The 27,527-nt window shown below is 41.9% G+C and overlaps 2 protein-coding genes across 2 annotated transcripts in view; one reads left to right on the forward strand and one right to left on the reverse strand.

Moving 5' to 3' along the window:
- Window positions 1-249: 249 nt before the first annotated feature.
- On the reverse strand, window positions 250-9,019 carry larp6a (La ribonucleoprotein 6, translational regulator a; the record flags this gene model as incomplete). The annotated part of the gene is made up of 4 exons (XM_080730131.1): window positions 250-1,341; window positions 2,302-2,500; window positions 5,660-6,209; window positions 8,845-9,019. 4 exons carry the CDS (start codon window positions 9,017-9,019, stop codon window positions 250-252), a joined length of 2,016 nt encoding a protein of 671 aa, XP_080586257.1.
- A 348-nt stretch (window positions 9,020-9,367) lies between these two features.
- lrrc49 (leucine rich repeat containing 49) overlaps window positions 9,368-27,527 on the forward strand; it is a gene marked incomplete at both ends in the record, with an annotated part of 84,903 nt that continues 66,743 nt past the window's right edge. Inside the window, 4 exons of the mRNA XM_080730132.1 lie at window positions 9,368-9,425; window positions 10,097-10,109; window positions 23,247-23,450; window positions 24,902-24,968. Coding sequence (XP_080586258.1) covers window positions 9,368-9,425; window positions 10,097-10,109; window positions 23,247-23,450; window positions 24,902-24,968 — 342 coding nt within the window. The remainder of the gene's footprint in view (window positions 9,426-10,096; window positions 10,110-23,246; window positions 23,451-24,901; window positions 24,969-27,527) is intronic.

Here is a 27,527-nt window from a genome sequence, read left to right on the forward strand (position 1 = left end):
ACAACTCAAATCTTCATTTGCAAATCAAAAAGATGTCACCATTTTAACAAAAAAAGTCATAAAAAAATATAAATATATATATTTATAACAAAAGAGACTAAACTAACCACAACAAAAAAGATATCTACACGTCATTCAAATATGGGAAGGGGGTTGCGTTTAGTGTCCAGGGACTGGGTCTTAATCTCCACTGTACTGTTTATGTTGGAGGGTATATAAGGGGAAATGTTTCATCAGTGCTCTAATGCATCAAGTCTGAGTAGCTGCAGTCTTGCCCCGCTCACCTATGGCGATGCAGTGGAAGCCACGGGTGCCATCAGGGCCCCTTGGCAGCCTCATGACGCCGAGCGGCAGACCATCTGCATTCTGGATCTTTCTACCCAGCATGGGGCTGCCCACTGGACTGCTCTCCTGTGATGCCACCTGCCGACGCCGTTGAACCCAGGGGCTCCCTGAAGGGGTCAGGCTGCTATCGGAGGAGTAGTCTGCCCAGCGGCGCCCAGCCTCAGGACTCAGCCTGCCCTCACTGGCCAGGGGAGACTTTTGGGGGAGAGGGGATTTGCGCTGGGGGCAGGGGCTGGCGCGTGGGCTAGACCAGGGACTGTTTCGCGGGGACACAACAGGGCTGAGGTGGTTGATGCCAGCGGTGGTGGGGCTGAGCTTGTTACAGGAGCGTGACTTGCGCGCCAGACTGGGGGATGTAGGGTTGCTCTCGGTGTCCGAGGAGCTGCATGCCGAATCCTCGCCATGGTACTGAAGCTCTCGAACTCTGCTGTTGAGCGAACGGCTTTTGCGCATCCCTCCCTCCTCGCGCGGTCTTTCTTTTGGGACCTTCTTTTTCGGGGGCTTGGTTCCAATCAGGACCACCCTCAGTCCCAGAGAGCCAGCCCCTCCGTCCTCACTACCCACAGCTTCGTTGGCCTTGACCGCCGCTTCCACCTCCTCAAACTCCACGATGGCACACTCCTCCGTGATCAGCTGGACGTATCGACTGCTCAGCCTCTTCAGGTCAGCCGGAAGATCTTTCCCAGGCTTCAGGACCCGGACTGAGGAGATGGTACCGTACGCACCGAATGTTTTCAGCAATAGCTTCATCAGCTGCTCCTGCTGGGTCGCTCCCTCGCCACCTCCGTTCTCCCCACCATCTCGCTCCAGAGCCGCCTGTTCTGGCCAGCTCTGCAGGTCACTCAGTAGTAGCATGCGGCTGGGCAGAGATTCACTGGCAAAGACAGGCACCATTGACTTGCGCCGCACCTTACGGCCTTCATCGTTGAGCTCAAGTATTTCCGAGTGTCTCAGGGCGTATGCGGTTGTTCTCCAGTCACGGGTCAAGTGTTTCACCTGCAAGGAGGAGAATGGAAGGCTTAAGCTATTAGGGTACAGCCTAGTGTAAAAAAGAATACTACGGTAAATCGCTAAATAAGGTGCTTATTATACAAGATACTCTGAATAACAAGTTAATGTATTTTATGTCAGATTGTCAGAATGGAAATGTACTGCTTCCCCTATAGGGAAATTCACAGCATCCGACCCCTATAGCATCCTCTGTCATACTTCCTGAATCAGTTAAGAGCACTGATGTTATGATAAAATGATGCGAGTCGTGACAAGACAACAACATCCTGGCTTCATTGCATCAGTCAATAATTCATCACTAGACCCCCCCCCCCCCTTTTTGGCACTGATGGTTATCATGGTTACAAGTACTGTAAGTAAAGCTGTTTGAATAATGTTTAAATAAACATAAAGTAGGGTGTCTGTGTGTGTGTGTGTGTGTGTGTGTGTGTGTGTGTGTGTGTGTGTGTGTGAGAGAACATAACTAAACAATCAACACTTAGTACACCAGCTGTTGCCGCTCGGTGTGAGAATAGCACTGCCGCCCCTTAACATCAAGCCATAATAAAACTAGAAACTAATCAACACATTTTCTAATTCAAGTGTCCATGGCATTTGGAATTAATAGCAATATTACTGGACAAGAGGCTGGACATAATTAAATACAATTGTTTTACTCCATCCATGGAATTGATAGCATTACTACTAGACTTTAATTGTTTTCCAATTTAGGTGTCCATGGCATTTGTACAGTAATAAATAGCTAAATCATTACACAAAAAAAGGGTTGTGTTGGCATTGCAGTGACTCAGTGATTATGAACCACAAGACGTCATGGCTTAAAAGTTTTTAAACAATTTTATATTACAACACGATAAGCTCCAACAACAGTTCTACAAATACAATGATGTGGTCACTGGTCATGTCCATCAAAACAACTTGTTTTAACAGATTCCCAGACCCTACCTTTTTGAAAGAGGTGAGAAGCTTAACGCTGACAAAGCCCATTTTGTTACGTCGGACATGTTTTAGCAGGAAGGCGTCGTGCTCCAGGTTCTCATCCGACAGGTAGTACTCGATCTGAGCTACCAGCTTCTGGATCAGGTCTTTGTCTGGGGGCTGCCAACTCTCCTCCTCCAGCTCACCTCCGCTGGTGCCAGCTCCACTGTTTGTGAGAGAGGAGGAAATATTTAATTTTCATCTTAGCAGTTCAAAGGTAGGTGGTTCAAGCTGGTTTTCCCCAGACTGCAAACAGACTTTAAAGGGACCCAGGGGTCCTTTGAAAGTTTGAATAATTTTGCATTTCAACAAAAATCTCTTCTGGGGGAGGGTCCCTGGCACAAAACAACTTTGTTCATTCTGTCAGTAGGGCAGATTATGGTTATTGTAGACTGCGCAACATTTAACTTCTTGCATACATTTTATAATGGAAGCCAATGGGGCTTGGATTGGGCAAGAACTGAGCCTAAATTTGGCAGAGATGCAAAAAAAATAAATTTCTGCCGACATCCGATAACTGATTAATAAATATATACACTGCTGCTACATACACAGCCGTTATCTTTTTGAACACGAGGCAGCAGAAACTTGACTGGTTTAGTCAGAAATTGTATTATAAAACAGCCTCGCCCTGCACATACTGGACACAAAGGCTGCCAGCACTGTTATTCTGCCCTCAGATCATCTCCTTGACAAGTTTCCATTGTGACAGTGTGACAGTCTGTTGTTAACAGACGTACGAGTCACCAACCATGCCACTCAGAGACTGCAGCAGACAGAGCCATGGGTCTCCTGGTAGGGCTGCCTTTTTTTCTTTTCACTTGACGAATAATTGTCACACAAAATACTATGATTAACAAATTAATTGTGTTTTTGGCATTGAACAATGGAACACAAATGTTTGACTTTTATGCTTCATAAATAAAAGTTTCACAAGGCAGATATAATAAATATATAAATAACTTCTATCCACGAGTTTCCAACGCCCCATAGTGCATTGCGCAGACGTCTGTACCGAGCTTCCGGTGCCGATTTACAAGCTCACAACGGGTTGCATCTGCGACGCGACGTGAGCTTGTATGTCTGCTGTTAAACCCGGAAGTTTGGTCCCGATAGTCTCCAGTAAACTCCCGCGGAAACTTGTGGATAGTCTGGATACAAAGAAATGGTTGACATATTTAATAATTTTATACTTTCAAAATAATAACACCCGTAAAAGAAGGCGTTTTACTCTTACAGGGTTATAAAGATGAGCCGCAATGTACCGCTGGAGAGCCCATTCCCTTACTGCTCCAAACACAAATGTACAAATCCCAAAATATAACATGCTTCCCTTCTTGCCCCAAGTGTTCTCTATCTATTCGCAACCTCCTCTGGATATTTTTCAATAGAGAAGTGTTTTTACTCAAGCTTGTCTCGGAATCTCAATGCATTTGGGGAAACGGGGAAATGCACTGAGATTCAGAGACAAGCTTGAGTAAAACACTTATATATTGAAAGATATGGACTGACACTGACACATCCCAACTGAGGTTGCTAATAGAATAGTAATCGTGGATTTTTTCGTGGATTTTTTCACCAAAAAAAAGAAGAAAAAAAAAGACTCCCATAACCAATCATGCATAGAAAGACTTGTTGTGGCCAAAGCTTTTAAGTTTACACTCAGGTAAGGACTGTGTGGGAACAGAGAGAGGGAGTGAGTGAAATTCTGTGGATGACTCATCGCCTCCCACAACCACCCACTCACTCGCCCCCTCTCTCTCTCTCTCTACTTACTAAAACACTTCCACTAAGGAGCCTAACCCCTGCTACTAAACAGCACAAGTAAGTAGCCTAACCCATGACCGCCGCCACAGGTGTGATAAATCCACTACTTTTGCCTCAGATTAAAGCAAGGAATTGGCATGAGATGACAATTCAAAAAATACCCACACAAGGCACACAAATTAATTAATAAAAAAAAAAATATATAGACTATATATAGTAATTGACTCCATACTGTCAACAGTCAACAACAGCAGAATGCTGTCAGGGTTAACTGAGGTCAGAATGCATCCTGTGTGAAAGGAGAATGGTTCAAATTAGTAACCATTGAGCTTGGAGGCTACATGTTACAAACTACAGATGCATGGCCGCCAGCGCCGTAGGAATCAAACAAAGGACAATTACAATACAAGAACTGTATTTCTGTAACATATTTCATACATGAGGTAAAACACTGTTCCTCAATGGTGGAACTTGAAATGAAAATATCTGAGGAATCACAGCAGCAGGGCAGAGTGCAAATGAGGTGCTTTACAGTAGTACTAGGCTAGCCCACAGAAAAAGTGAAAATATACAATATAACAGATGGCTACACAACAGAAAGCGGTGACTGTGATTCCCACCTCTGGACGCTTTTCAGTACATTTCACAACGCTGAAGCAGATGGGAGAACTAACATATAGGGCACAGAGGACAAGAATAGCCCAGGATGACGCAGGGGAATTAGATTAGAGTAATGTGAAGGTGGCATCCTTCATCTCATCCTCTGCTCTCCCCAGGTGTCTGGGGTTTACGTCACTGTTGCTGCCTACAGGTGGTTACACAGAATACACACACTTCCATTCTGTCAGAAGAATTCCAATTATATCTCGTACGATAGTGTACAAATCAAATGGAAATGGACCCTTTTCCATTCTTACACTGACAGAGTCAAAGTGTTAAAAGTCCTAATAGCCTTGACAGTAGGAAGGAAGACGTATTTCTGAGGCATTTTGATTTCAAAATTAATATCTGTAGTGCATTGGTTCTCATTTCTTCTCAAAGTGGGTCGGGGACCCCCGGGGGTCCGAAATGGACCCTTTCCATTCTTACACTGACAGAGTCAAAGTGTTAAAAGTCCTAATAGCCTTGACAGTAGGAAGGAAGACGTATTTCTGAGGCATTTTGATTTCAAAATTAAAATCTCTAGTGCATTGGTTCTCAAAGTGGGGTCCGGGGACCCCCGGGGGTACTTGAGGGAGTTCCAGGGGGTCCCCAGCTAAATGATAGTTGGGAACCAAATGGACCCTTATGTATCTGTAACTCAGAGTGCACAAATGGAACTAAATGGACCCGGTCCATGTGTACACTCTGAGTTAAATTAATATAGGTTTTAAAATATAAATTGGGGTCTCAGAGATAGATAGAAATACCATTAAGTGGGGGGTCCGTAGTCTAAAGCATGTCAAACTGGGGGTCCCTGGCATAGCTTTTCGAATGGGGGTCCGTGGGCTAGTAAATGTCAATTTGGGGGTCCTTGACATGAAAAGGTTTGAGCACCACTGCTGTAGTGTTAGTGTACCTGGACTTGTCATGCCTTCCCTGGTCGTCTTCGCTACAGCTGCCTCCTCCCAGGAAATCAATGTTATTAGACGATGACACTTCTTCTGGTTCTTCATCCTCCGCCGCCTGGATGGCCACGGTGATCTTCACGGTGCCCATCACGTCCTGCAGGTGCTGGTCCACCACGGCGATCACCTGGTCGCGTCCCGGTGGTGCTGGTGGCGGCTCCACCGCTGGACAGGGATCCGGCGGTGAGGGTCTTCCTGCCGGGTTCACTGGGCTCGGGAACTCCGTGGCCGCCGCGCTCATGTTGTTCCTCCACCGCAAATAGGCAGAAGTGAACGCGCTCGTCTCGTCCTCCTCGATTAAAACGGCGCCCCCTCCCTGAAGGATGCTTTTATTATTATTATAAATCGTAGTGGCAACGGGGGGACAGCAGCGGGCACATAAACCTCGACGCTTCGCACACCAGCGGCGATGAAGGGTCCAGGGAGCTCCGAGGAGGCGCTCCACAGCCTCCCAGACACCCCAGACTGTACCCCACGATGACGGGGAGCCCTGAGGTGCAGCTGCACGCAGCGAGACGCAGCCAGCAGCAGGAACTGTCGAGATGGAGGCTGTTACTTCCTCATATGTGACTAGGTCTGGTACTTTGTTCCTTATGTCTGCATTGGTCATTTTTCTTTTTTGTACAGATTATCCAAGTACAGAATCTAAGCTTTCATATGATGTATCATTTGTTGGAATTGGAGCATATTTGAAGAAGTTATGGATATTTTAAACTTGTTGCACCATAAACCCCAAAGTGCTTAAAAAGCCATTTGAATGCCAGGAACATTTTTACACCTCTAGGTCGCCAGAAGTGGGTGTGACAATGGGAGGGACAATAGGTACTTACCTACACCCCTAAATCACTCCCCCAAGTCAAACCACACCCACAGTGGTAGCTGTCAACTTCAAATTTACTTTTATTTACTACAATTATTTAAAACTACTATTTAGTAGTAGACCTGTGGTAATATATTGTGCTATAGTGCTTGCAGCCATGTCAGAAATAGTGGCCAGTGGTCTTTTCTACCTCCTCCCCTCCTTATATGCTCATCCTGTCATTTTCTTCTTTTTGTAGTTTTTATTTTTCACTAAAATAGTGTGTTACAAAATTACCTACATTTTATAATTAAGTAAAAGTATCAATACTGCAATGTAGAATCACTCTGTTACAAGTAAAAGTCCAGAATTAAAAATGTACTTGAGTAAAAGTACAAAAGTATTGGTATCCAAATGTACTTAAAGTACCAAAAGTAAAAGTACAAAATGTTTGAAAATAGCAGATCTACAAGCTCACAACGCGTCGCACCGCAATGCGTTGTGAGCTTGTAGATCGGCTATTTTCAAATAGCCTTGGTATAACATAGGGCTAAAGTGGTTTATGTATGTTTTAAACTTTAGTTGCTTTGTAGATTAGCATTATTGGGCTAAATGTAAAGACGCTACGCTGCGCCAACCGTGAATTCAACACAATCTGCTGTTGAGCCGTTTAACCAATTTGCTACGTACGTCTACACAAACGGTCAGATTACAAAGATAAATTGCTTTAGTGAAGGCTCACGGATGTCACCATAGGGTACGCTCCCGCAGAATGTCCCGTAATGATCGTATTATTTAACGAGGAGCATTTTAATCCGATCGGTCGTCGTTTCCTTAAAAAGGTATTAATGTATCTAAGTGCAGTACACCTCGCAACCGATGGGGTCGCATGGCTGAAAAACAACAGAAAATGGCGTCTGATCGGATTAAAATGCTGTTTATTAAACAATACGAAAGATACGGGTAATTCTGCTTGAGCGTACCATACTGTGACATCTGTGAGACTTCAATAAGCACTTTATCTTTGAAATATGAAAGTTTTTGTAGACGTACGTAGCAAATAGGTTTAACTGCTAAACACGAGGTTGAAGTGAATCTATTACGTGCGCTGTGCTTTATATAACATCGTCGATTTTTCTGTTTGTGTAACTTCAGTCAGATTGAAGGATCATCTGAACTAATGAACCACAATCTACAGGCTACGCTTAACCGCCTCGCGTTGTGAGCTTGTAGAAGAGCAAAAATAGAGTTTGGTCGCGTTTTATACAACAGATGCCTACGTTAGCCTGCAGCTAAGTGCATGAAGCTAACGCTATAGCGTATCTCGCATCTCGGCCACTAGTCTGTAGTATAACAAAGCCCCGCTATTCTCGAACGCTTCTTGCCTTTTGTGAACATTATATCCAAAAAGTAAAGGTCCTATGCCGGTCTCTCATCTGTTTACTTCATTAGCGTGGAAGAAAATCGAAGCAGCTTGTTGAAATAAAGTTTATATCGCTCATTTTTGTCAGCCGGTCCTTTGTTTTTAGACATGCTGCCTCCCCTGGTCACGTGGTATAGACACAACGAATAATAGAGGGGAAAATAATGCAACGGCTGACAAAATGAGCGATATAAACTCTTTATTTCAACACGCTGATTGGATTTTCTTCCACGCTTGAAAAGTAAACAGTTGAGAGAAGTGTATAGGACCTTTACTTTTTGGACAGAATGTTCACAAAAGGTAAGAAGCGTTCGTGAGCGGTGGGGCTTTATTTTTTTACCACAGACGAGGCTGAGATGTGAGATACGCTGTATAGCGTTAGCTTCCCACTAGCGCCGGCTGTTCCATTGCGAGAAGACATCATCGCTGTCTTTCTTTGTGTGCCCGAGAGCGACTCAGAGAGTCAGATCACGACGTATAAATCAAAAAATAAATCCTTCCAGAATACTGTCTTCTGCAAATCAATAACATTAGCGAGATGAAGTTAGTCAGACTGAAGAGTGTTTACACACTAGATCCAGATGCACCATGCTGTATGGGCGGTGCTCAGAGCGTGAACACGAGTGAAACCTGATGAACAATGGATTCCGTCGGCCAATCGAAACTAATCTAAAGAGCTGACTTCTCCGCCTCCAGAAACGGTCTGTAATCTCTCACAAAGTAAGGCAAGTTTACTACACTAGTGTTAACATTTGGCAACCTTAACAAAGATATCTTATGGAATGAAAACATTCTAATATATTCAAACTGTCTTAATAGAAAAAAAACGAAAAACGAAAAAAAAAATAAACCAATCTTATTTTAGCATTTTCTGACTTTTAAAAACGGCGACAAATGGACCTTTCCACCAGCACCAGACACATATGTAAGAGGCTTTCTGCCTTTGAATCGAGCCCTGGGATTGGGCCATGATGGCGTCTCCCCCCCGCACGACTCACTCCCAACCCACCAGCAAAATGTGACTGAAAGCCAAGGGGCAGGCAGCAGGAAGCCGAGGCAGCGCATGAACGCGTTCACCAAAGCGTGCATTCTTTATTTCTTTCTTTCCATCTGAGAGAGAGAGAACATGGCCTCTCTCGGTTCACATGGATGTGTATAAGTAAGTAGGGGAGAATATGTATGTTAGCCGGCTGCAAATCAACGTGCAGCGTTCTAATTGGGAAATCGCTGCGACAAGGACGACCCCTTTTTTAACCCCACTAATTGGATAATAAGGCTTGTGGCTTTTATAAATGCGTGCCGCTCTCTCCAGGACGCGTTTTCTCAGAATAAACTCTGGGTGTGCACGAGAACATTACCAGTTCACAGAATAACTAAAATGACACATGTGGTCATTCATCAGTTCACTGAGTGCAACACATTTACTACTAATCCTTTATGAACCTGTACGTCATCCTCACTGTTGACTTCCCCCACCCTTCCTTCCCCATACCCTGTGAGATAAGTTTACTCCTCCCTGTTGGCAAGAGAACCTCACAGCTGGTGGACAGCAGTCTGACTCATCCCCTGCACCACCACCACACGATGCCATGCAGCACTATTGATGAACACTTTATAATGTCCCTGTTAAATCTTAAAATGTAAATGATATTGTTTAGCTCTCTTATTATTTTCTAGCTCCTGTGAATAGATAACCTGTTTTTTTGGACACTTGCTGGTCAAGCTAATGATGGACTCCCCCCCCCCCCCCCCACACACACACACAACATTTTCAGGGAAAAAAACCTTATAAATAGCAGATCTACAAGCTAGATTGGCTATTTTCATTGAAAATATTCCATGTAGAGCGGAAACAGAATAGATACCAGTATAAAGCCCTGAGGTATTCCGCTCATTCTTATAGTAGGTCTAAATGGTAAAGAGGGCAGGTTATAAGCAAACAACATAGGTCATCAAAAGCAACATGTATTGTACTTTCTTTCACACAAAATGTTCTTAATCTCATTTCCATCTCTCCACTCAGGTAGCTTGTTTTCCTGTGTGTTTCAACGCCTGATTCAGTCAACTTTTGAAATATTCTGTCCCCTAGCCCTATGTGTGAAGCACTTGTCACTGCCATCCCACTGCCAGGAATAATTAATACTCCTTTGTCTTTTATTTGTGTAGGTTTTATGGGATGGTAATTATAAGAGGCCACTAGAGCATACATACTTCAATTATAAGCCAGCACTTGTGTAGCACTTGTGGTCTGCTCTGCATCATTATGCAAAATATCATGCATATATAATTTTGCTATACCGAAAATGTAGCTATTTTCTGAGAGCTGGAGAGACCCCTGCTACTGAACAAACACTCTATAGCATTGATTACTAGATCAGAATTACATAAGCATTGAAGTCAATGAGACCACCTGAGTGCAAACTAGAAGAAGTGCTCTTCCGAGCACATGTCTCCACCAGGCCACGGTGCTATAATAGGCAAATGTAAAAAGGGTGGCATGTGTTCTTAGACCTTTTCATGGCGCCACCATGAGGCTGATTTGAACATTTTGTAGTGTAATTTCTTCCTTGGCCTTTTGCGAATGTGCGTGCACAATTTCATTACAATTGCACGCTGTGTTTGATTTGAGGCATTTTGTTCGAAACGGATCAATCCTGCAAAGTTTGGAGGCCAATCTTAGCCAATCAGGATGGAATATTTAATATGGGACAGATCTGTCTTGATCATATGACTGTAGAGATACTGTGTACTGATTTGTGTTAATTGTGGGTAAAATCTGAAGGAGTAATATCCAAAAATGTGTCTTACATAAGTCCGTCTCCTGGTGGCGCTATAAAAGGCTGATGTGAAAAATGCAAGGAAATGTTTTTTCCTTGGCCTATAGGGAGTGCGCTTACAAAGTTTGAAACTGATCGGTGGAGTTATAGGTAAAACCACAAATTGGCCTGTTATAGCGCCACCATGAGGCTGATTTAAAATATCTGCATTTCTTCCTCGGCCTAGTGGCAACGTGTGTGCGCGATTTCATGTTAATTGCACTCTGCGTTTGTGATTTGAGGCATTTTGTCCAAAGCGGACCAATCTTACAAACTTTGAAAGCCAATCTCAGCCAATCAGGATGGAATATGGACAATCAGACAGATCCATGTCGATCACATGACTGTAGAGATACTGTCTACCGATTTGCGTGATTTTTGGACAAAATCTGTAAGAGTACTGGCCAAAGGGTAGTTTTGCACAAATTGGCCTCATGGTGGCGCTAGAACAGGCCCATGTGAAAAATGTGGGGCAGAGGTTCTGAATTGGCATCCAGGGAGTGCGCTTACAAAGTTTGAAACTGATCGGTGGAGTTATAGGTAAAACCACGAATCGGCCTGTTATAGCGCCACCATGAGGCTGATTTCCGAAATTTGATGTGGCATTTCTTCCTCGTCCTAGTGGGAATGTGTGTGCGCGATTTCGTGATAATTGCACTCTGCGTTTGTGATTTGAGGCATTTTGTCCAAAATGGACCAATCTTCCAAACTTTGAAAGCCAATATCAGCCAATCAGGATGGAATATGTACAATCAGACAGATCTGTGTTGATCTCATGACTGTAGAGATACTGTCTACCGATTTGCTTGATTTTTGGACAAAATCTGTAGGAGTAGTGTACAGAAATGGGTTTTGCAAACATCGGCCTCATGGTGGCGCTAGAACAGGGCCATTTGAAAAATGTGGGGCAGAGGTTCTGAATTGGCATCCAGGGAGTGTGTGTGCTCATTTTGGCAGCGACCGGGCCAACGGTGCCGGAGATTAGCTGTTAACAAACTTGGAGGACGGACGGACGCACGCACGCACGGACGGACGCACGGACAGGGGCGAAAACATACTCTCCCCTTGCCTTCGGCTGGTGGAGACAATCTACTTGCCCTCAAAGGGGTGGGCCTACGGTTACACAGGACTCTTGATCCTGATTGGATTGTGACATTTGTGATTGTGACATTTTGACACAGATGACTTAAATTCTCACCCTATCTAAGGGAGAGGCCAGCCAACCGTCTGAGAAAAGTCATTTCGGTTGTAGGCCTATCCGTGATCTTATTCTTTCGTTCATAACCCACATAACTCTCTCTGCTCTGTATATAATAACCATTGTCTTTCTTTCTCCCATTGGGTCCCATTATTTCCTCATGACTCAATAGTCTGGGCGTTAGGGAGATGACATGGTAATTTCGTGCTAATTAGTCTAAAAGTGCCAAATTTTGCACAGATGTAGCCCAGGGCATGCTCTAATGATTTAGCCAGGGCGCCCGAGTCTGCGACATTCGGGGTCGCCACAGCGGCCAGATCAAGTTGGGCTCCCATCGACTTTCAATACAGGAGGAAAATACCCAGAAAAACACTTTTTTCTGGGTATTTAAATAGGATGTGAGGGGTCTAACTAGGGATTTGTCATGATGCTGAATCCATTGCAAGCATTTGTTTTGCACAAAAAACATTCCTTGGGCTACAAATGGCCCCAGAAAATGATGGTTTAGTGATGAAAAGTGATGAGTCATCACTTTTCAGAGTTTTGTGGGTGTTTTCTGGAGCTGTGGCGACCCTGAATGTCACCGACTCGGGCGCCCTAGCTAAATCATTAGAGCATGCCCTGGGCTACATCTGTGCAAAATGTGGCGCTTGGTGCTTTTAGACTGATTAGCACGAGAAAAAAAACCCTAAGGCCTCCGACTAACATGAATGCTAACCCATACATGCATCGTTTTCTGAAGCCATTTCTAGCCTAAGGAATGGGCTAGAAAAACAAATGCTTGCAATGGATTCAGCATCATGACAAACCCCTAGTTAGACCCCTCAGATCCTACTTAAATACCCAGAAAAAAAAAACGTTTTTCTGGGTATTTTCCTCACGTATAGAAAGTCAATGGGAGCCCAACTTGATTTGGCCGCTGTGGCGACCCTGAAGGTTGCCGACTCGGGCGCCCTAGCTAAATTATTAGAGCATGCCTTGAGCTATATCTGTGCAAAATTTTGCACTTTTAGACTGATTAGGGCGAAAATATCCTTAACGCCCCCGACTACAAGTCACGACAGTGCTGTTGCAGTTTTCACTGTTGTGACGCAGCCACTGCCTCCAAGCATTTCTTTAGGGAAAAGACTACCTTCCCCAATGAAAATAAAATTAGTATTCTATCATAATTGAGGGGTACTTTTAATTTGTATATTTGTATAAATTGCCATCCTACGAGGGCACCACATGTAGCATAAATTAAGTGTTATACTGCTTAAATTTACATGGAGCTGTTTCCTTGTGTGCATGTCACTGTCACAACTGACAATGCATTCACAGACACCCCCTGGGTTTTATGAATAGATTGTGACAGGCACCAGTGTGTGGGAAGTCTCAGAAAGTACTTGCTTCTTCTGCCAGTTGGATGTCTGGATTTATCACATTCGGCTATTTTTACAGTGTGTGTGTGCTAAATAATGTTGTTTGGTTACCAGGTTTTTGCTGTCATCCCCCCCCCCCCCCCCCCCCCTTTCGTATAGGCCTACAGTAGTGTTTATGACATCTGCTTTACACACAGAAGGTCCTGGTTTTAATCTCTAGTTGTAGAACTACTACTTCAGCATTAACCTGGTGATTGCAGTCAGAGGCTTGTCTGAAACTACCAGGTCACAGAAGCTTCTCTCTCTCTGTTAGTGTTATTAAAGCAGCACTATGTAACTTTCCTCTGATCCGGATTTAACCTGTTTTTTACCTTTCAGCTAATAGAGCCAGCCTGCTTACTCAGGGGATACATTTAATCTTGACCACGTCACATGACCATTTCTTTGATACATTACAATCTAAATGTCTCAATAGTCAAGTCAAGTCACCTTTATTTATAGCCTATAGCAAATGTATATAAAAACAACAGTAGATGACCCAGCATAAAAAAAACGACAATACATAAAAACAAACAACAACAAAATAATAACATATTACAAGAATCATAGCAAAAAATGATTATAGTAAACAACAACAAGGTACAAGGTCCAAAAATCTATAAAAGAGCATAAAGGCAAGTTCATTTCCTCAGACCAAGCTAAAAGCAATGGAAAAGAGATGGGTTTTAGGGTGGATTTAAAACTTTCGATGGTGGAGCAGGACATAATGTCTAGTGGAAGATTGTTCCAAAGTGTGGGACCAATTACAGAAAATGCTCTATTGCCTCTACTGATACAATTTGTTAGAGGGACAACAAGGAGCATTTGGGAGGATGACCTAAATACCCCAACGGCAGGAGGTGCAGAAATCAGATCAGAAATGTATTGTGGTGCCGTTTAAGGCTTTAAAAACAAAAAGTTACATTTTAAAATCTAAAAAATATCTCACTGGTAGCCAGTGCAGTCTAGCCAGAACCGGGCTAATGTGCTCATGCCTCCTAGTTCCAGTCAGGAGTCTGGCAGCTGTTTTGTACCATCTGAAGACTGTGGAGAGTGGACTGAGTCAACCCATGATGAAGGGAGTTGCAGTAATCTAACCAAGTGATAAAAGCATGGATGACAGTTTCAAGTCCCAAATAGTTGTTTAAGCATAACTTTAAGCATTGCGGATTCTGTACTGTGCAACGTTCTAAAACCAGATTGAAATTGGTCAATAATGTTGAATGTCTTAAAAATGAGGAAATTTGGATAAAAACAACTTTCTCTAAAATCTTGGACACAAAGGGCAGCTTGGAGATGGGTCTGAACTCTGAAATGATTGTGGTCACTAGGGTCTAGACTGTTTCTTTTTTTTTAGGAGAGGTTGGACAGAGGTGTGTTTAAAGCTGGATGCATGTGTTTAGAGAGCTGTTGATAAGAGTTAGGGGGCAGTAGGTGTGGAAAAACCTCCTTGAAGCGGCAGGAGGGAATGATGTCAAGAGGGGCTGAAGGTGAATTTAAGGTGGGAGACCACTTCTGACAGATGTGGATGATACTGGTTGGAAATCGTGGAGATGGTTACGTGAGTGGTTTATTATTGAGAGAATTGAGACTGGAGGTGATATGGATGATCTTATATTATTGATTTTGTCTATGAAGACATTTAGGAATGACTCACAGGATGCCAGTCCAGGGGCTGGAGTGGTGATGGCAGATGACACAGGGTTTGAGATGGAGTTGATCGTGTTAAATAATATCTCAGTAGTCAGGGGATATCTTAAAACGTCCAGGAATAAATTCCTTACCAAAACATTTCTTCACCAATGTGTTTGTAAAGGTGTCTAGTAACACATCTCACAAAGACTGAAATTCAGTTTCCCTAGGAGAATCTGTTACAGCTGATTAAAGTTGGTGTCCCATTAAATTAACTATACAGGATAAAACACACCAAAATAAATATGCTTTAAGTAGCATGTGAGGGGTCAGACTAGGGGTTTTTCATGATTCTGAATCCATTGCAAACATTTGTTTGCACAAAAAACATTCCTTGGGCTAAAAACGCACCCACAAAAATATGGTTTAGTGATGAGTCATCACTTTTCAAAGTTTTGGGGGAGCCGCCTTTACCCCAAGGAATGTTTTTTGTGCAAAACAAATGGTTGCTGTGTCCCTTGCCAATAAAACTACACTTTGTAGCTTGAAAATCAGTTATTTCAAGAAAACACTGCAATGGAGTAGGCCTATAACATTTGGCTTAAAGGGGGTTAGGCTATGTGTTTAAAAAAAAATCAAACCTCGGTTCGAAGTGGAGCGGTGAATCTGCAGCTATACCCTGTGTGTGTGTGTGTGTGTGTGTGTGTGTGTGTGCGTGTGTGTGTGTGTGTGTGTGTGTGTGTGTGTGTGTGTGTGTGTGTGTGTGTGTGTGTGTTTTTGATTCTATGTGTTCTATATCTATGTTTTTGATTCTGTGTTCTAGATCTATGTTTTTGATTCTATGTGTTCTAGATCTATGTTTTTGATTCTATGTGTTCTAGATCTATGTTTTTGATTCTATATGGTGTTTTTGATTCTATATGTTCTAGATCTATGTTTTTGATTCTATATGTTCTAGATCTATGTGTTTGATTCTGTGTTCTAGATCTATGTTTTTGATTCTGTGTTCTAGATCTATGTTTTTGATTCTATATGTTCTATATCTATGTTTTTGATTCTGTGTTCTAGATCTATGTTTTTGATTCTGTGTTCTAGATCTATGTTTTTGATTCTATATGGTGTTTTTGATTCTATATGTTCTAGATCTATGTTTTTGATTCTATGTTCTAGATCTATGTTTTTGATTCTATATGTTCTAGATCTATGTTTTTGATTCTATATCTTCTAGATCTATGTTTTTGATTCTGTGTTCTAGATCTATGTTTTTGATTCTATGTGTTCTAGATCTATGTTTTTGATTCTATATGTTCTATATCTATGTTTTTGATTATGTGTTCTAGATCTGTTTTTGATTCTGTGTTCTAGATCTATGTTTTTGATTCTATATGGTGTTTTTGATTCTATATGTTCTAGATCTATGTTTTTGATTCTGTGTTCTAGATCTATGTTTTTGATTCTATGTGTTCTAGATCTATGTTTTTGATTCTATATGTTCTAGATCTATGTTTTTGATTCTAGATGTTCTAGATCTGTTTTTGATTCTGTGTTCTAGGTCTATGTTTTTACATTCTATGTGTTCTAGATCTATGTTTTTGATTCTATGTGTTCTAGATCTATGTTTTTGATTCTGTGTTCTAGATCTATGTTTTTGATTCTATGTGTTCAAGATCTATGTTTTTGATTCTATGTGTTCTAGATCTATGTTTTTGATTCTGTGTTCTATGTGCGCGCGCGCGCGTGTGTGCGTGTGTGTGTGTGTGTGTGTGTGTGTGTGTGTGTGTGTGTGTGTGTGTGTGTGTGTGTGCCTGGCCTGCACAAAACAGCGCCCCTCCTTTAACTAGTGTGTTGTGTGTGGCCACTCAAGGTATTGCCAGACTACGGACACGGCCAGCCAGCCAGCCACCCAGCCAGCCACCCACCCACATACCCACGGACATACCTGTCTATTGGGAGCGCTTTCACCGCTAAAAAAAAAGGTTTTCATTAAATAGTAAAATCTTTATAGCCTATATCTGTATTCACTATTCAGCAAGTAATCATAGAGTGTATGCCTATCTCTAGCTTTTTAGTGAACTGAAAATCCATTTCAGCTATTCTTTTTATCAGCTTCAGTTTTATAGTGCCCAAAATAGAATCGATTAGTAATCAATTATTACATTTTTATTTATTGTTTATAAATCGATTAACTGTTTCACCAACCATTCCGCAGTATGATTTGCTTTGAGACCACATGTAAACGTTTTTCTTCCCCCCTGCCCCCCCCCCCCAACTTAACCATGGCAACGGTTTCCAAGGAAGTGTGTATTTTAGATGCAAATGGTCAGGTGACCCACATCTAGCCACTGATGGGCGGATTTGGAGCGACACGGCGTTGAAAATAAAAGTATTATGAATTGTTTTGGGAGGCTACTAAAATGAAATGCTGCGACACTATCCCAAATCCTGCGCACTTCACTTCAGTCATATCAAGGCCTATTACAGAGAATCACACGTTTACGTGTGAATTTGAAACCGTTTAAAATATAGGCTACTGCCCTACTGAACAGCAGCATAGCCTATTGTTGTCAGTTATTGGTTGCTTTGTTGATTTTCATGACACTTTGCACTGTCTCCATGCAGTAGCCTAAATAGGCTTCAGCAAAAAGCAGCACTTAATTTTTTTATTTAAAGCGTCAGTGAAGAAGAGGTGAATAAAAAAATAAGAAATAAACTTTTATTATGAACTCTGACTGGAAGTATCTTGACCGTGACCGTGGGTTACTTTACAGTACACAGGTGGAGGACGAAGGCATCATGCAGTTTGTGAAAGGTAAAAACAAGCAAGCTATAGGCCTACTTTAACAGGCTCAGCGTAATGAATGACTCAGTAGGCATACTACAAAGTGGACTACTACTAAATGGAGAGATTACAAGAAGATTACGCAAGTACGCATTCTTTAGTGGTAGTTTGGTGGATTTTCGTGGTTAAACACGTTGTTAACCTTAATTGCAATTCCACAAAACACACCAATTTTACAAACAATGGAGGAATGTCTCTCACTCCCACGCTATAGTCAAGTGTTTTATTAAAACCAATTTTCGCAATATGCGGACCAATACTCGAAAATCGATGCATGTTATTGTGAGTGAATCATCCTTTTATGCAATGATTCAATATTCCAGACTTTATTTTAATAATAGGCTGTGGACACTTTTATATCGCCTACTGCAGCCTTAAAGTGGGCCCACTTTACTGTTATCACAGGAGTACAGTAGCCTATTCTCTCTGTGTGTGTGTGTGTGTGTGTGTGTGTGTGTGTGTGTGTGTGTGTGTGTGTGTGTGTGTGTGTGTGTGTGTGAGAGAGAGAGAGAGAGAGAGAGAATTTAATTTAATATTTACATTTAATAAATATCCCTTGTTTATTGGTCAATCAAAGGTTTTATTGTCATGATTCACCTGGAAAGCTTGATTCTATAGTCTTAAAATAATTGATTTATATTTTTCTAAATCTCTCTGTAAAAATGAATGGCCTATTTTTCTTTTTCTTTTTTGTGGCACCAGAAACTACATGAGTCATATATTGCATTTGAACAAAACAAAAATATTGCCACATAATTGAAATGATCATTTTTCCTGTAACAGTCATCATTTCCAGGTCAACATGTACTCTTTGGTTCCAGAGAAGCACCAGAGGCCAGTGAGTCATCATCATCAGGTATAAAAAGTGTTGGAAGACAAGTCAAGTCTTGTCAGAATGTATTTGAATATCATTTGTAACACAGGGATATATCTGTGCTATACAAGAGAATTCAAGTATCCGAAAATGTGAAAAGAGAGGCCTATGTATGTGTTTTTGTGTGTTCCTCTTGGCATTTTGATAGATGGACCGCCGATTCTACAAAGACCTTTCAAAAGAAACAAATATGATGGACATGCTGACAATGACTCCTCCAAGACTAGGTACTGCTCCAATCAATCAGTCAATCAATTGGTAACCGAAATGCTTGCCCCAAAATATACTCAGACCTATTTTCTTTTTGCCCCTAGCAGTTCTTTTATAATTGTATTAGTTTTAGAGGTGAGGTTAGTTATACGTTTAGGGTTATGGGTTAGGCAATATTACTGAGGTTAAGTTTAGGAATAAGGTCATGTTTAGGTATAGTTTTATTGAGGTTACGTTTAAGAATAAGGATAGGTTTAGGCATAGTTTTACTTATGTTACGTTTAGGAATACCTGGTGGCGACCATTCCGAGGTTGCAGGATTTGACCCAGGGCGTGCGTGTTTTGGAGCATTTTTTTTTTCAATCAGTCAATAAATCAATCAGCCTGTTTTGTTCATCTGGTCTTGGACTTCACATCATACCATTCCTCCCCTGTAGACAACAGGTTGTGTACACACCATAGGACCAGGCATAGGCAGACCCCTCCACCAGCAGAGGGATTTACCAGTGACTGTAGATTATGTCGTTTACCGGCTGCGTCTGGAATGGAGGTTGTGCACCAGCGGCACAGAGGAAGAAAACCAAAGAGAACGACTCTGAGTGCTGGAGCCTCGTCTCATCATCACAACGCCTTAAACCTCCCTAGGCCAACAGGTAAATGTGGCAGAGAGACATAAAGATAATACTCTGGAAATGGAAAAGCAGTGGTTTCATGAATATGTTGTTGCTTTCTGGCAGAAACGTCTCATCTCCATATTTTTACCTTTTGTGGTTTTTCATAAATTAACTCCCTACTTGATCATACTACAGCGTCACACGAAAGCATCACTTACATGTCAGTTGATGTCACAATACATTGTTTTAAGCTCCTTGTTTTTTTATTATAAAGGTGAAATTAGTATAGTATTAGTATTTTTTTTTTTACACCTTTCTGTTTTAATTATTCTATTCCATCACCATGTGTATTCTTCTTGATGAAGCTAGTTCTAGCCTGCCCCCCCACCCCTTTTTATTACCCATGTGCAAATAAACTTACAGTATATAGTTTAAATAGATATACATGTATGTTTGAAAACAGTACTGCACTTTTCTGTATGCAACTTATATTCACAAAAGTTAACCGTTATGTCCATGCCAGGCAATGCTGATTGCCCAGTCACAGGATTTCCCATCTCTTGCGGTCCCCATGGCGACTTCACTTTACAATCCGAACGGATGGACTTGAATAGGTAGGTCTGCCTCTGCCCCTGTTTTCACTACCTGAGTGAGAAAGCTTTATCTCTGCTGGTGCATGATATCTGTGTGTTAGCTTGGTGTATACTTATATTATCAATTAGCCCTATTCACGGCCCGCCCACTCAGCAAATTTCTCAGCAACTTCCTGATGCTGACGTCAGTTTAGAAGGGGAAACTATAACAGAAATAGCTGGACTTAAAGCCAACAAATCATTATTTCGAACGGTAAAGTAAATTATAATGCTTTGTGCCTTTTACTATCTTGTGTTCTTGATCATGGGCTTTTAGCAGGGTTTTACCCTTCAAAACGTGACTTCAGCACCAGGGGGATGCTGAGTGGGCGGGCCGTGAATAGGGCTAATTAACTAAATAAACCCTGGCATCTCTTTTTTTTAATTCAGAAATGGTGGATCTACAGCTTTTGTTACCACTGCGCTCTGGCGCAATATCATCTTAGGTCAACAACCTTTATAAAAGTAATGGGTCCCACTCAGTGTGGCAAGAGTGAGCTGAATTTTTATTATTTCTTCTATATTTCCCCCAAAAAAAGACAGGTATCGAGCCTTTGTCATTGTGATCTGCATGTTACCTCCTGGCTAACTCAATTGTTAGTTGAGTAACTACTATAGGTCAGTGGTTCTCGTACTATCCATGTCAAGGACCCCCAAATTGTATTTGGCCGCAGACCCCCATCTCTAAATGGTTTGTGTCAGGGACCCCCAGAAGAGAAAGGTTTGTAAGAATAAAGCAAGAAAATGTAATATCTTTCAAATATTTTAAAAAATAGATGTAAAAACTTGCAGCAACGTGGACCTGTAGATCTGCTGTTTCTGAATAGCCAACATATAAATATAAAGTGGTTAAAATGATTGTATGCTATGGTAACTACTTTAGCTGGGAATATAAATCACAGACAGTAAACAGCATAGCATCCAGACAGTACAATGACAATGAGTAAATGACAAATATAACATTAACGGCTAACAACTAAACAACAAATATAATTGTCTGTATAAATTCAACATGACAAAGTATGCATAAACGCCCAGTAAACTCTGAATCTCTCTGTCTCCAGCCAGGACAAACTCAAAATAAGACTTAAAAAAGAAACAGGTGCTATTTAATGAGCGGAATGTGTTATCTCTCTGCAAATTATGCCAGGCAACTAATTAGGCTTCAATTGGCAGCCTTCAGCTTGAGATATCCAACAAAAGACGTTAGGTTTAGGCACTGTGCCAATGATCCCATGACTTTCAGGGGTTTTCTGACCATGCATTTGTGTGAAGATTCTTTCTTTCCACATTATTTTGTTTAATTTTGGAGAAACATAACTGTTGGTGTTTGTGTTACATGAGTACAGTGAATTAAATACATTATCATCACTGTCAGTGGCCATTTGAGGAGGTTTGTGCTTTAATACCAAAAATACTTGAACAGAAGAGGATCAGCTCATTGACCATAGACTGCCAAGAAGCACACCTGTGAAGCACAATCCCAGGATGAGTTGTCAGGCACAATTACCAGGGCTTACTACAGTAAAAGCACTAAACATTTGTGAGTTACTGAGAAGTCAGAATTCCTCAGAAAGGTAGTTAGAATCTGAAGAAGGGGAAGTGGTTGCTGTAAGTATCTCGATTCTCCACCCAGCACAACAGTGGTCCCCACTCCCCAGGGTGATTCTTAATCAGGGTGGTGGTCCCTGGTTCACATATCAGAACATCTAGAATTATGAATTATTAAAACGGTTTTGTTTGCATTCATCCCCCATTGTTCTTTCATCTCTCACAATCTCACAATTATAAGGTGATGTTGGTGCACTGCTTCAGTTTGCCACAAGGGGGCAGCAACATCCCTTTTTACAATGTATTTGTATTTTACAATCAGTCATTACACACAAGCACACACACACACACACACACACACACACACACACACACACACACACACACACACACACACACACACACACACACACACACACACACACACACACACACACACACACACAGAGCTATACAGTCTATGTAATCTTGTCAGGGACATTGCAACAGTGGCTCAGGAGGTAGACTGGCCATCTCAGTTGTAATGTTCCTGGTTCAATCCAAAAGAAAGTAAAATACAATAAATCATCTGTGAAGTGAGCAGTGCTATTTATGAGTTAATTTCATCAAGCGTCCCACTAGCCAATCCCAGCGCGTCCTGCGAAGCTTGGCCAGCTTGGCCAATGGTCCTGTGAAGCTTGGCCGTTTGTGCCAAGATGTAGGCCATATTTAGGCCAGATGTAGGCCACGCTTCAGTTAACTTTAGGGCCCAGACATTTTCCTTTTACGTACTACAAACTTTGAGCCGTTTGTGCCAAAATGTAGGGCCTAGGTAGAGATATGGCCTAGGCCATATCTAGGCCAGATATAGGCCACGCTTCAGTTTACTATCAGGGGCGTCACAAGGGGGGCTAAAGTGGGACTGAGTTACTAGAGCCCAAGGTGGAGGGGGGCTTAATTATTTTATACTTTATACTTACTTTATCTACATGCTTGTAGAGCTTGTAGATTTGCTATTTTTGAAAAGTTGTGAAAATGTGTGCAAATCTTTGAATATATGTATTTTTTAAGCAAACATTTATAACTCAAATTTTGCTTCTGGGGGGTCCCTGGACTAAATATTTTGAGATGAGGGTCCGTGGCCAAATACCTTTCATTTTGGGGGTCCTTCACATAAAAAGATTTGAGCACGATCTTTCAAAAATAGCAGATCTACAAGCGCGCAGGCAGCGGTGCTGCGCTGTGAGCTTGTATATCTGCTATTTTTCAATTGTTTAAGCTCAAAATAATGCGTTTCCAGTCTAAATGGGTTAAACCCCCTTCCCCTATGAAGAACATTCATGGGGGCCCGCAAGTGAATCCTTGTACCCAGGGCCCAGAATTTGGTGTGATACCCCTGACTATAGGGCTCGGGCACCTGGGAACCGGGCAAAAGATGTTGGAGCTTAGCTCCTTCTAGGAGCACCGCTCAAAAAAAAGGGGAAAAAATCATCAATTTAAGTATTCAGGGATTCAATTCTTCTGTAGCACTTGTTCTTTTGGTCATATACAGTATACTATGTTTTGTTTAGGCGTGGTCTGGAAGAGTGCCCTCAGCTGGGCATTATGGAGCAGCTGCAGCTGCTTAACCTGCAACACAACTTCATCACAAGTATCCAGCATTTGTCGCACCTCAGACGCCTCGTCTTCCTCGACCTCTACAACAACCACATCTCTCACATGACCGGCATCGAAGCCCTGAGTTCTCTCAGAGTGTTGATGTTGGGCAAGAACAGGTGAGTTTAAACAACCCTCCTCATTGCATTATAATGACTGCCATGGTTGTTACACAGTAAGATCTTGAGTGTTAATAGGCTCTATGCACAGCAGCCATACTGGAAAGAAATTGGCCAATTAATTTATACTAATTAAGGCTCTGTTCCATTTAGAGTAGCACATTGGTTCTCAAACCTTTTAATTTCAAGGACCCCCGTACTAATGGAACCAAATGGACTCCATTTGGGAACCTGGACCACACTCTGAGACCCACTGGTGTTTCCAGTGTGCCAACATGCACAATTATCAGCACCCTGACCAGAATGGAACAGAACCTTAATTAGTCTGGTGGGCTGCTATAGGCAACTAGACTATTGTTCTAGGTCAGAGAACTTTTATATCAGCTAAAGTAAACCTATTTTCTATTAACCTTTTTCTGTCACCTAAAGTAAACCTGTTTTCATTTAACTTTTCTGTAATCCCATAAGTCCCTTGAGTTCAATGGACCTTTTCTGTCCCTTTTCTGACTGGACAATATAATGTCCAATCAGACAGGATTGATCATGCTTCACTTGACATCACAATATCTAATATACGTAAATGTTAAGACATTCATTTCCTAGCGGATTCTTGTGACTTGCGTCAGTGCCACCACACTTGCAATTTCCCAGAATTGCACCTTTCTAGTAGTTAGTATAAGTTGTAAGACCTGTGAAGGAAGTAAGGAAGATGCCCAATTTGTTTTCAATATGGCTGCTGTGCATAGATTCTATTTAACTCGGCCCATTTGGTTACATTTCACCCTCCAAGTTAAATGAACACTCAGGATTTTACTGTTTACTGCAGTTACTTAACAAACAAAATGAAAGTTCCCATCCCTCTTAATGAGGGGTATGTACGTTTATGTTCTTCTTTACATAACAAACAGATGCAAACCTCTCGCACACCGAGCTCATTCTGTTTTTTGTGTTTAGCATATGATATGTCCGCTGCTGCTGCTAGATCATGTCAGGCTACAATGATGAGTGTTTTCCTGCAGGTGCCCAAATGTCAGTAGAAAACCATACCTCTCTTTGTTAAAGTCTAATGTCATGTCGGTCTGAAAGGTCGGCAGGAAGGAGATTAAAGTCACAAATCATGGTGAAAGCCATTGGGAATGCACGACTGAGGTCGAGTGCTGCTGATCCAGGGGCGGCCTCTGTAAAACATGACATTTGTCTTTTCAGAGCCACTTTCATAGGCCGTCTGAAGACCCCATTCACTGTAAAGCACACCACAGATTTAGGTTTCCTTGGCATTTCCAAGAGACGATACTATCATACAGCCATTACAAACCACTGGCCAACAATACCTGTTTGATCTTGTTGTGTCTTTGTCACAGGCTGACTTACTTATTACTCTCTGTTAGATTTTTGTCTTTGCTTATTATGATACTATTCATTTGGATACTATTGTATTGCTTATTTTCCAGAATCCACAAAATAAGCAGTCTACAAAAGCTGTCCAAACTAAATGTCTTGGATCTACACGGCAATCGGGTATTCAATTACAGATTATCTGACCTAATCTCTCCTCTAACCACCTTCCACCTACAGAGTGTGTGATTTTAGAGTTTCTGATTCAAGGGGGCCATACGGTAACTGATGTGCTGGGAGACTTTGCGTATGCGGGCTTCAGCATAATTCCCTTTTGGGGGAAATGACGGTTGCACAATCCTTTTCAGTGTTTATAAACTCTGTTCCTTATTTTAATTAAAAATTAACCTCCTCATTTGAAATGTTGTGAGCATTGTACACAGAGTAGATTAAGCTTCAGTTTGCAGACCATCAACCCTGGAAGTATTCATTATAGATTGAAAGGGAATTAGCGATAAAACAGACATTTAAAGGTAGGTACTGTATGTTAAGTGATATATGTTGGTTAAAGCAAAAAGTTTTTAAAAGGTTAAAGCAATGTTTGTTCGGTGCAAAGAAGAGAGGAGAGATGAGAATGAGCCTATACAAAGAGTTGTGCTAAGCATTACGTGTACGTCGTCATTAGGCTAGGCACTTTCCCGCCACCTTTTGATCATTGGTCCCAAGGACAGCCAATGAGATGCTTTTCCCATGCTCCGGACGGGGACGGAAAAACAGCTCCGATTACAGAATTCGATAGGTCATTTGGCACAGCAATTGGAAACTTTGTTTCGCTTTTTATATACAGTTAGCTATGATGTTACCCTGGTGAGAGAGAAAGTGCAGAGAATATTTTTTTATTTAAAAATCATTCTTTTTTCCTCTTCATCAAGACACACTGCTAATAGCTGTAATTATCCATGTTGGATAAAGGTGAGTTCAAACCTGGGCGCGGTGCGAACGAGCCAAACGGGGCGGTGCGAATGACGCGAATGGTCACCTCGATATCTTAACCCCAGCTGGAAAAACCCAACTGAAGCGACCTTCACTTTCCCCCCACTCCACCCATCGTGTCCTGACAGCCAATCAGCGTTGATGTTGTCCGAAGATACAGCAATGTTTTGGTGTTTGGGACTCCCTTTTTTCCGGCGGTTTTGCCTTGATTCCGATGGGACATTTTTTTCTTTCCAACGCTGTCCAGCGCAACCAAAGTGAAGCGATTGAAGCGACTAGAAACAAATATCTCTTCAGGTTTGAATGTACGGTACCAGGAGAGCAGGCTCTAGTTTATGATCCAGACCTTATATTACCAAACAATTCTATTTCACGTCATCGACACCGACCAGGAACAATGCCTGTTCAACGCAGCCCATTATAGCCTAATTTATAGCCTAAGTATCAAAATGTCATTTTGATACATCTTTTAAATTGTAGTTTACATTTTTTTCTTGAAATACCTAAATCCATTTTCCTTTTGCTGTCACAGCATCTGCAAGTGTCAGATTTGAATGATCACCTTACTTACCTCAGTCTTTAGAAACTCTACCATGAGGTGTTTTTCCCACCATTGTTTAAGAACAATGATCCTCCGACATCAAAGCCCACAAGTTCTTGTCTGGAGTTTACACCCACGTCCATTTCCACTGTGAATTCTAAGTTACTCAACAGGCACGGACATTTTTCCCAAAAAGGCTCAGGGAAACTGATTATGTTATTTCTCAATGTAAACCAGAAAATCGAAGTCAAGTGTGTCACTTTTATTGTGAGATGCTCTGATATTAAAAGCTTTGAAATGGAGAGGAGGTGAGATCAGTTGTTTTGGTGTCAGCTGAGGTTTTGACCAGTTTACGGAAAAGGGAAGAATCACAACGTATCTCTCAGACTACTAGGGTATAGTATACTGTATATGTTGCAGGCAAAAAAGAACAACATAGAATATACAGAAAAATAATAGATGAATAAATTGGAGACAATAGACAAAGAATAAAATTCAAATCAGCAATAGGACGAACAAGTTGGCAAATATACTCAAGATTAGTTTTTGTCTCCACCAGCCGAAGGCATGGGGGAGAGTATGTTTTCCCCTCCGTCCGTCCGTGCGTGCGTCCGTCCGTCCGTCCGTCCGTCCGTCCGTGCGTCCTCGCAGTTTGTGAGCACCTAATCTCAGTCGCCGTTGGCACGGTCGCTGCCAAAGTGAGCACACACATTCCCTGGATGCCAATCTAGAACCTCTGCCCTAAATTTTTCAAATGGGCCTTTTCTAGCGCCACCTAGTGGCCGATGTTCGCAAAACACATTTCTGTGCACTACTCTTACAGATTTTGTCCAAAAATCCTACAAATCGGTAGGCAGTATCTCGACAGTCATGTGATCGACACAGATCTGTCCGATTTTGCATATTCCATCCTGATTGGCTAAGATTGGCTTCCAAAGTTTGTAGGATTGAGCCGTTTTGAACAAAATGCCTCAAATCACAAACGCAAAGTGCAATTATCATGAAATCGCGCACACACGTTCCCACTAGGCCGAGGAAGAAATGCCACTTATTTTTTTTTAAATCAGCCTCATGGTGGCGCTATAACAGGCCGATTCGTGGTTTTACCTATAACTCCACCGATCAGTTTCAAACTTTGTAAGCGCACTCCCTAGAGGCTAAGGATAAACCTTTGCCCTGCATTTTTCACATCAGCCTTTTATAGCGCC

The sequence above is a fragment of the Nannobrachium achirus genome, assembly GCF_963921795.1.
Source record: "Nannobrachium achirus genome assembly, chromosome: 7".
NCBI classification, from domain to species: domain Eukaryota; kingdom Metazoa; phylum Chordata; class Actinopteri; order Myctophiformes; family Myctophidae; genus Nannobrachium; species Nannobrachium achirus.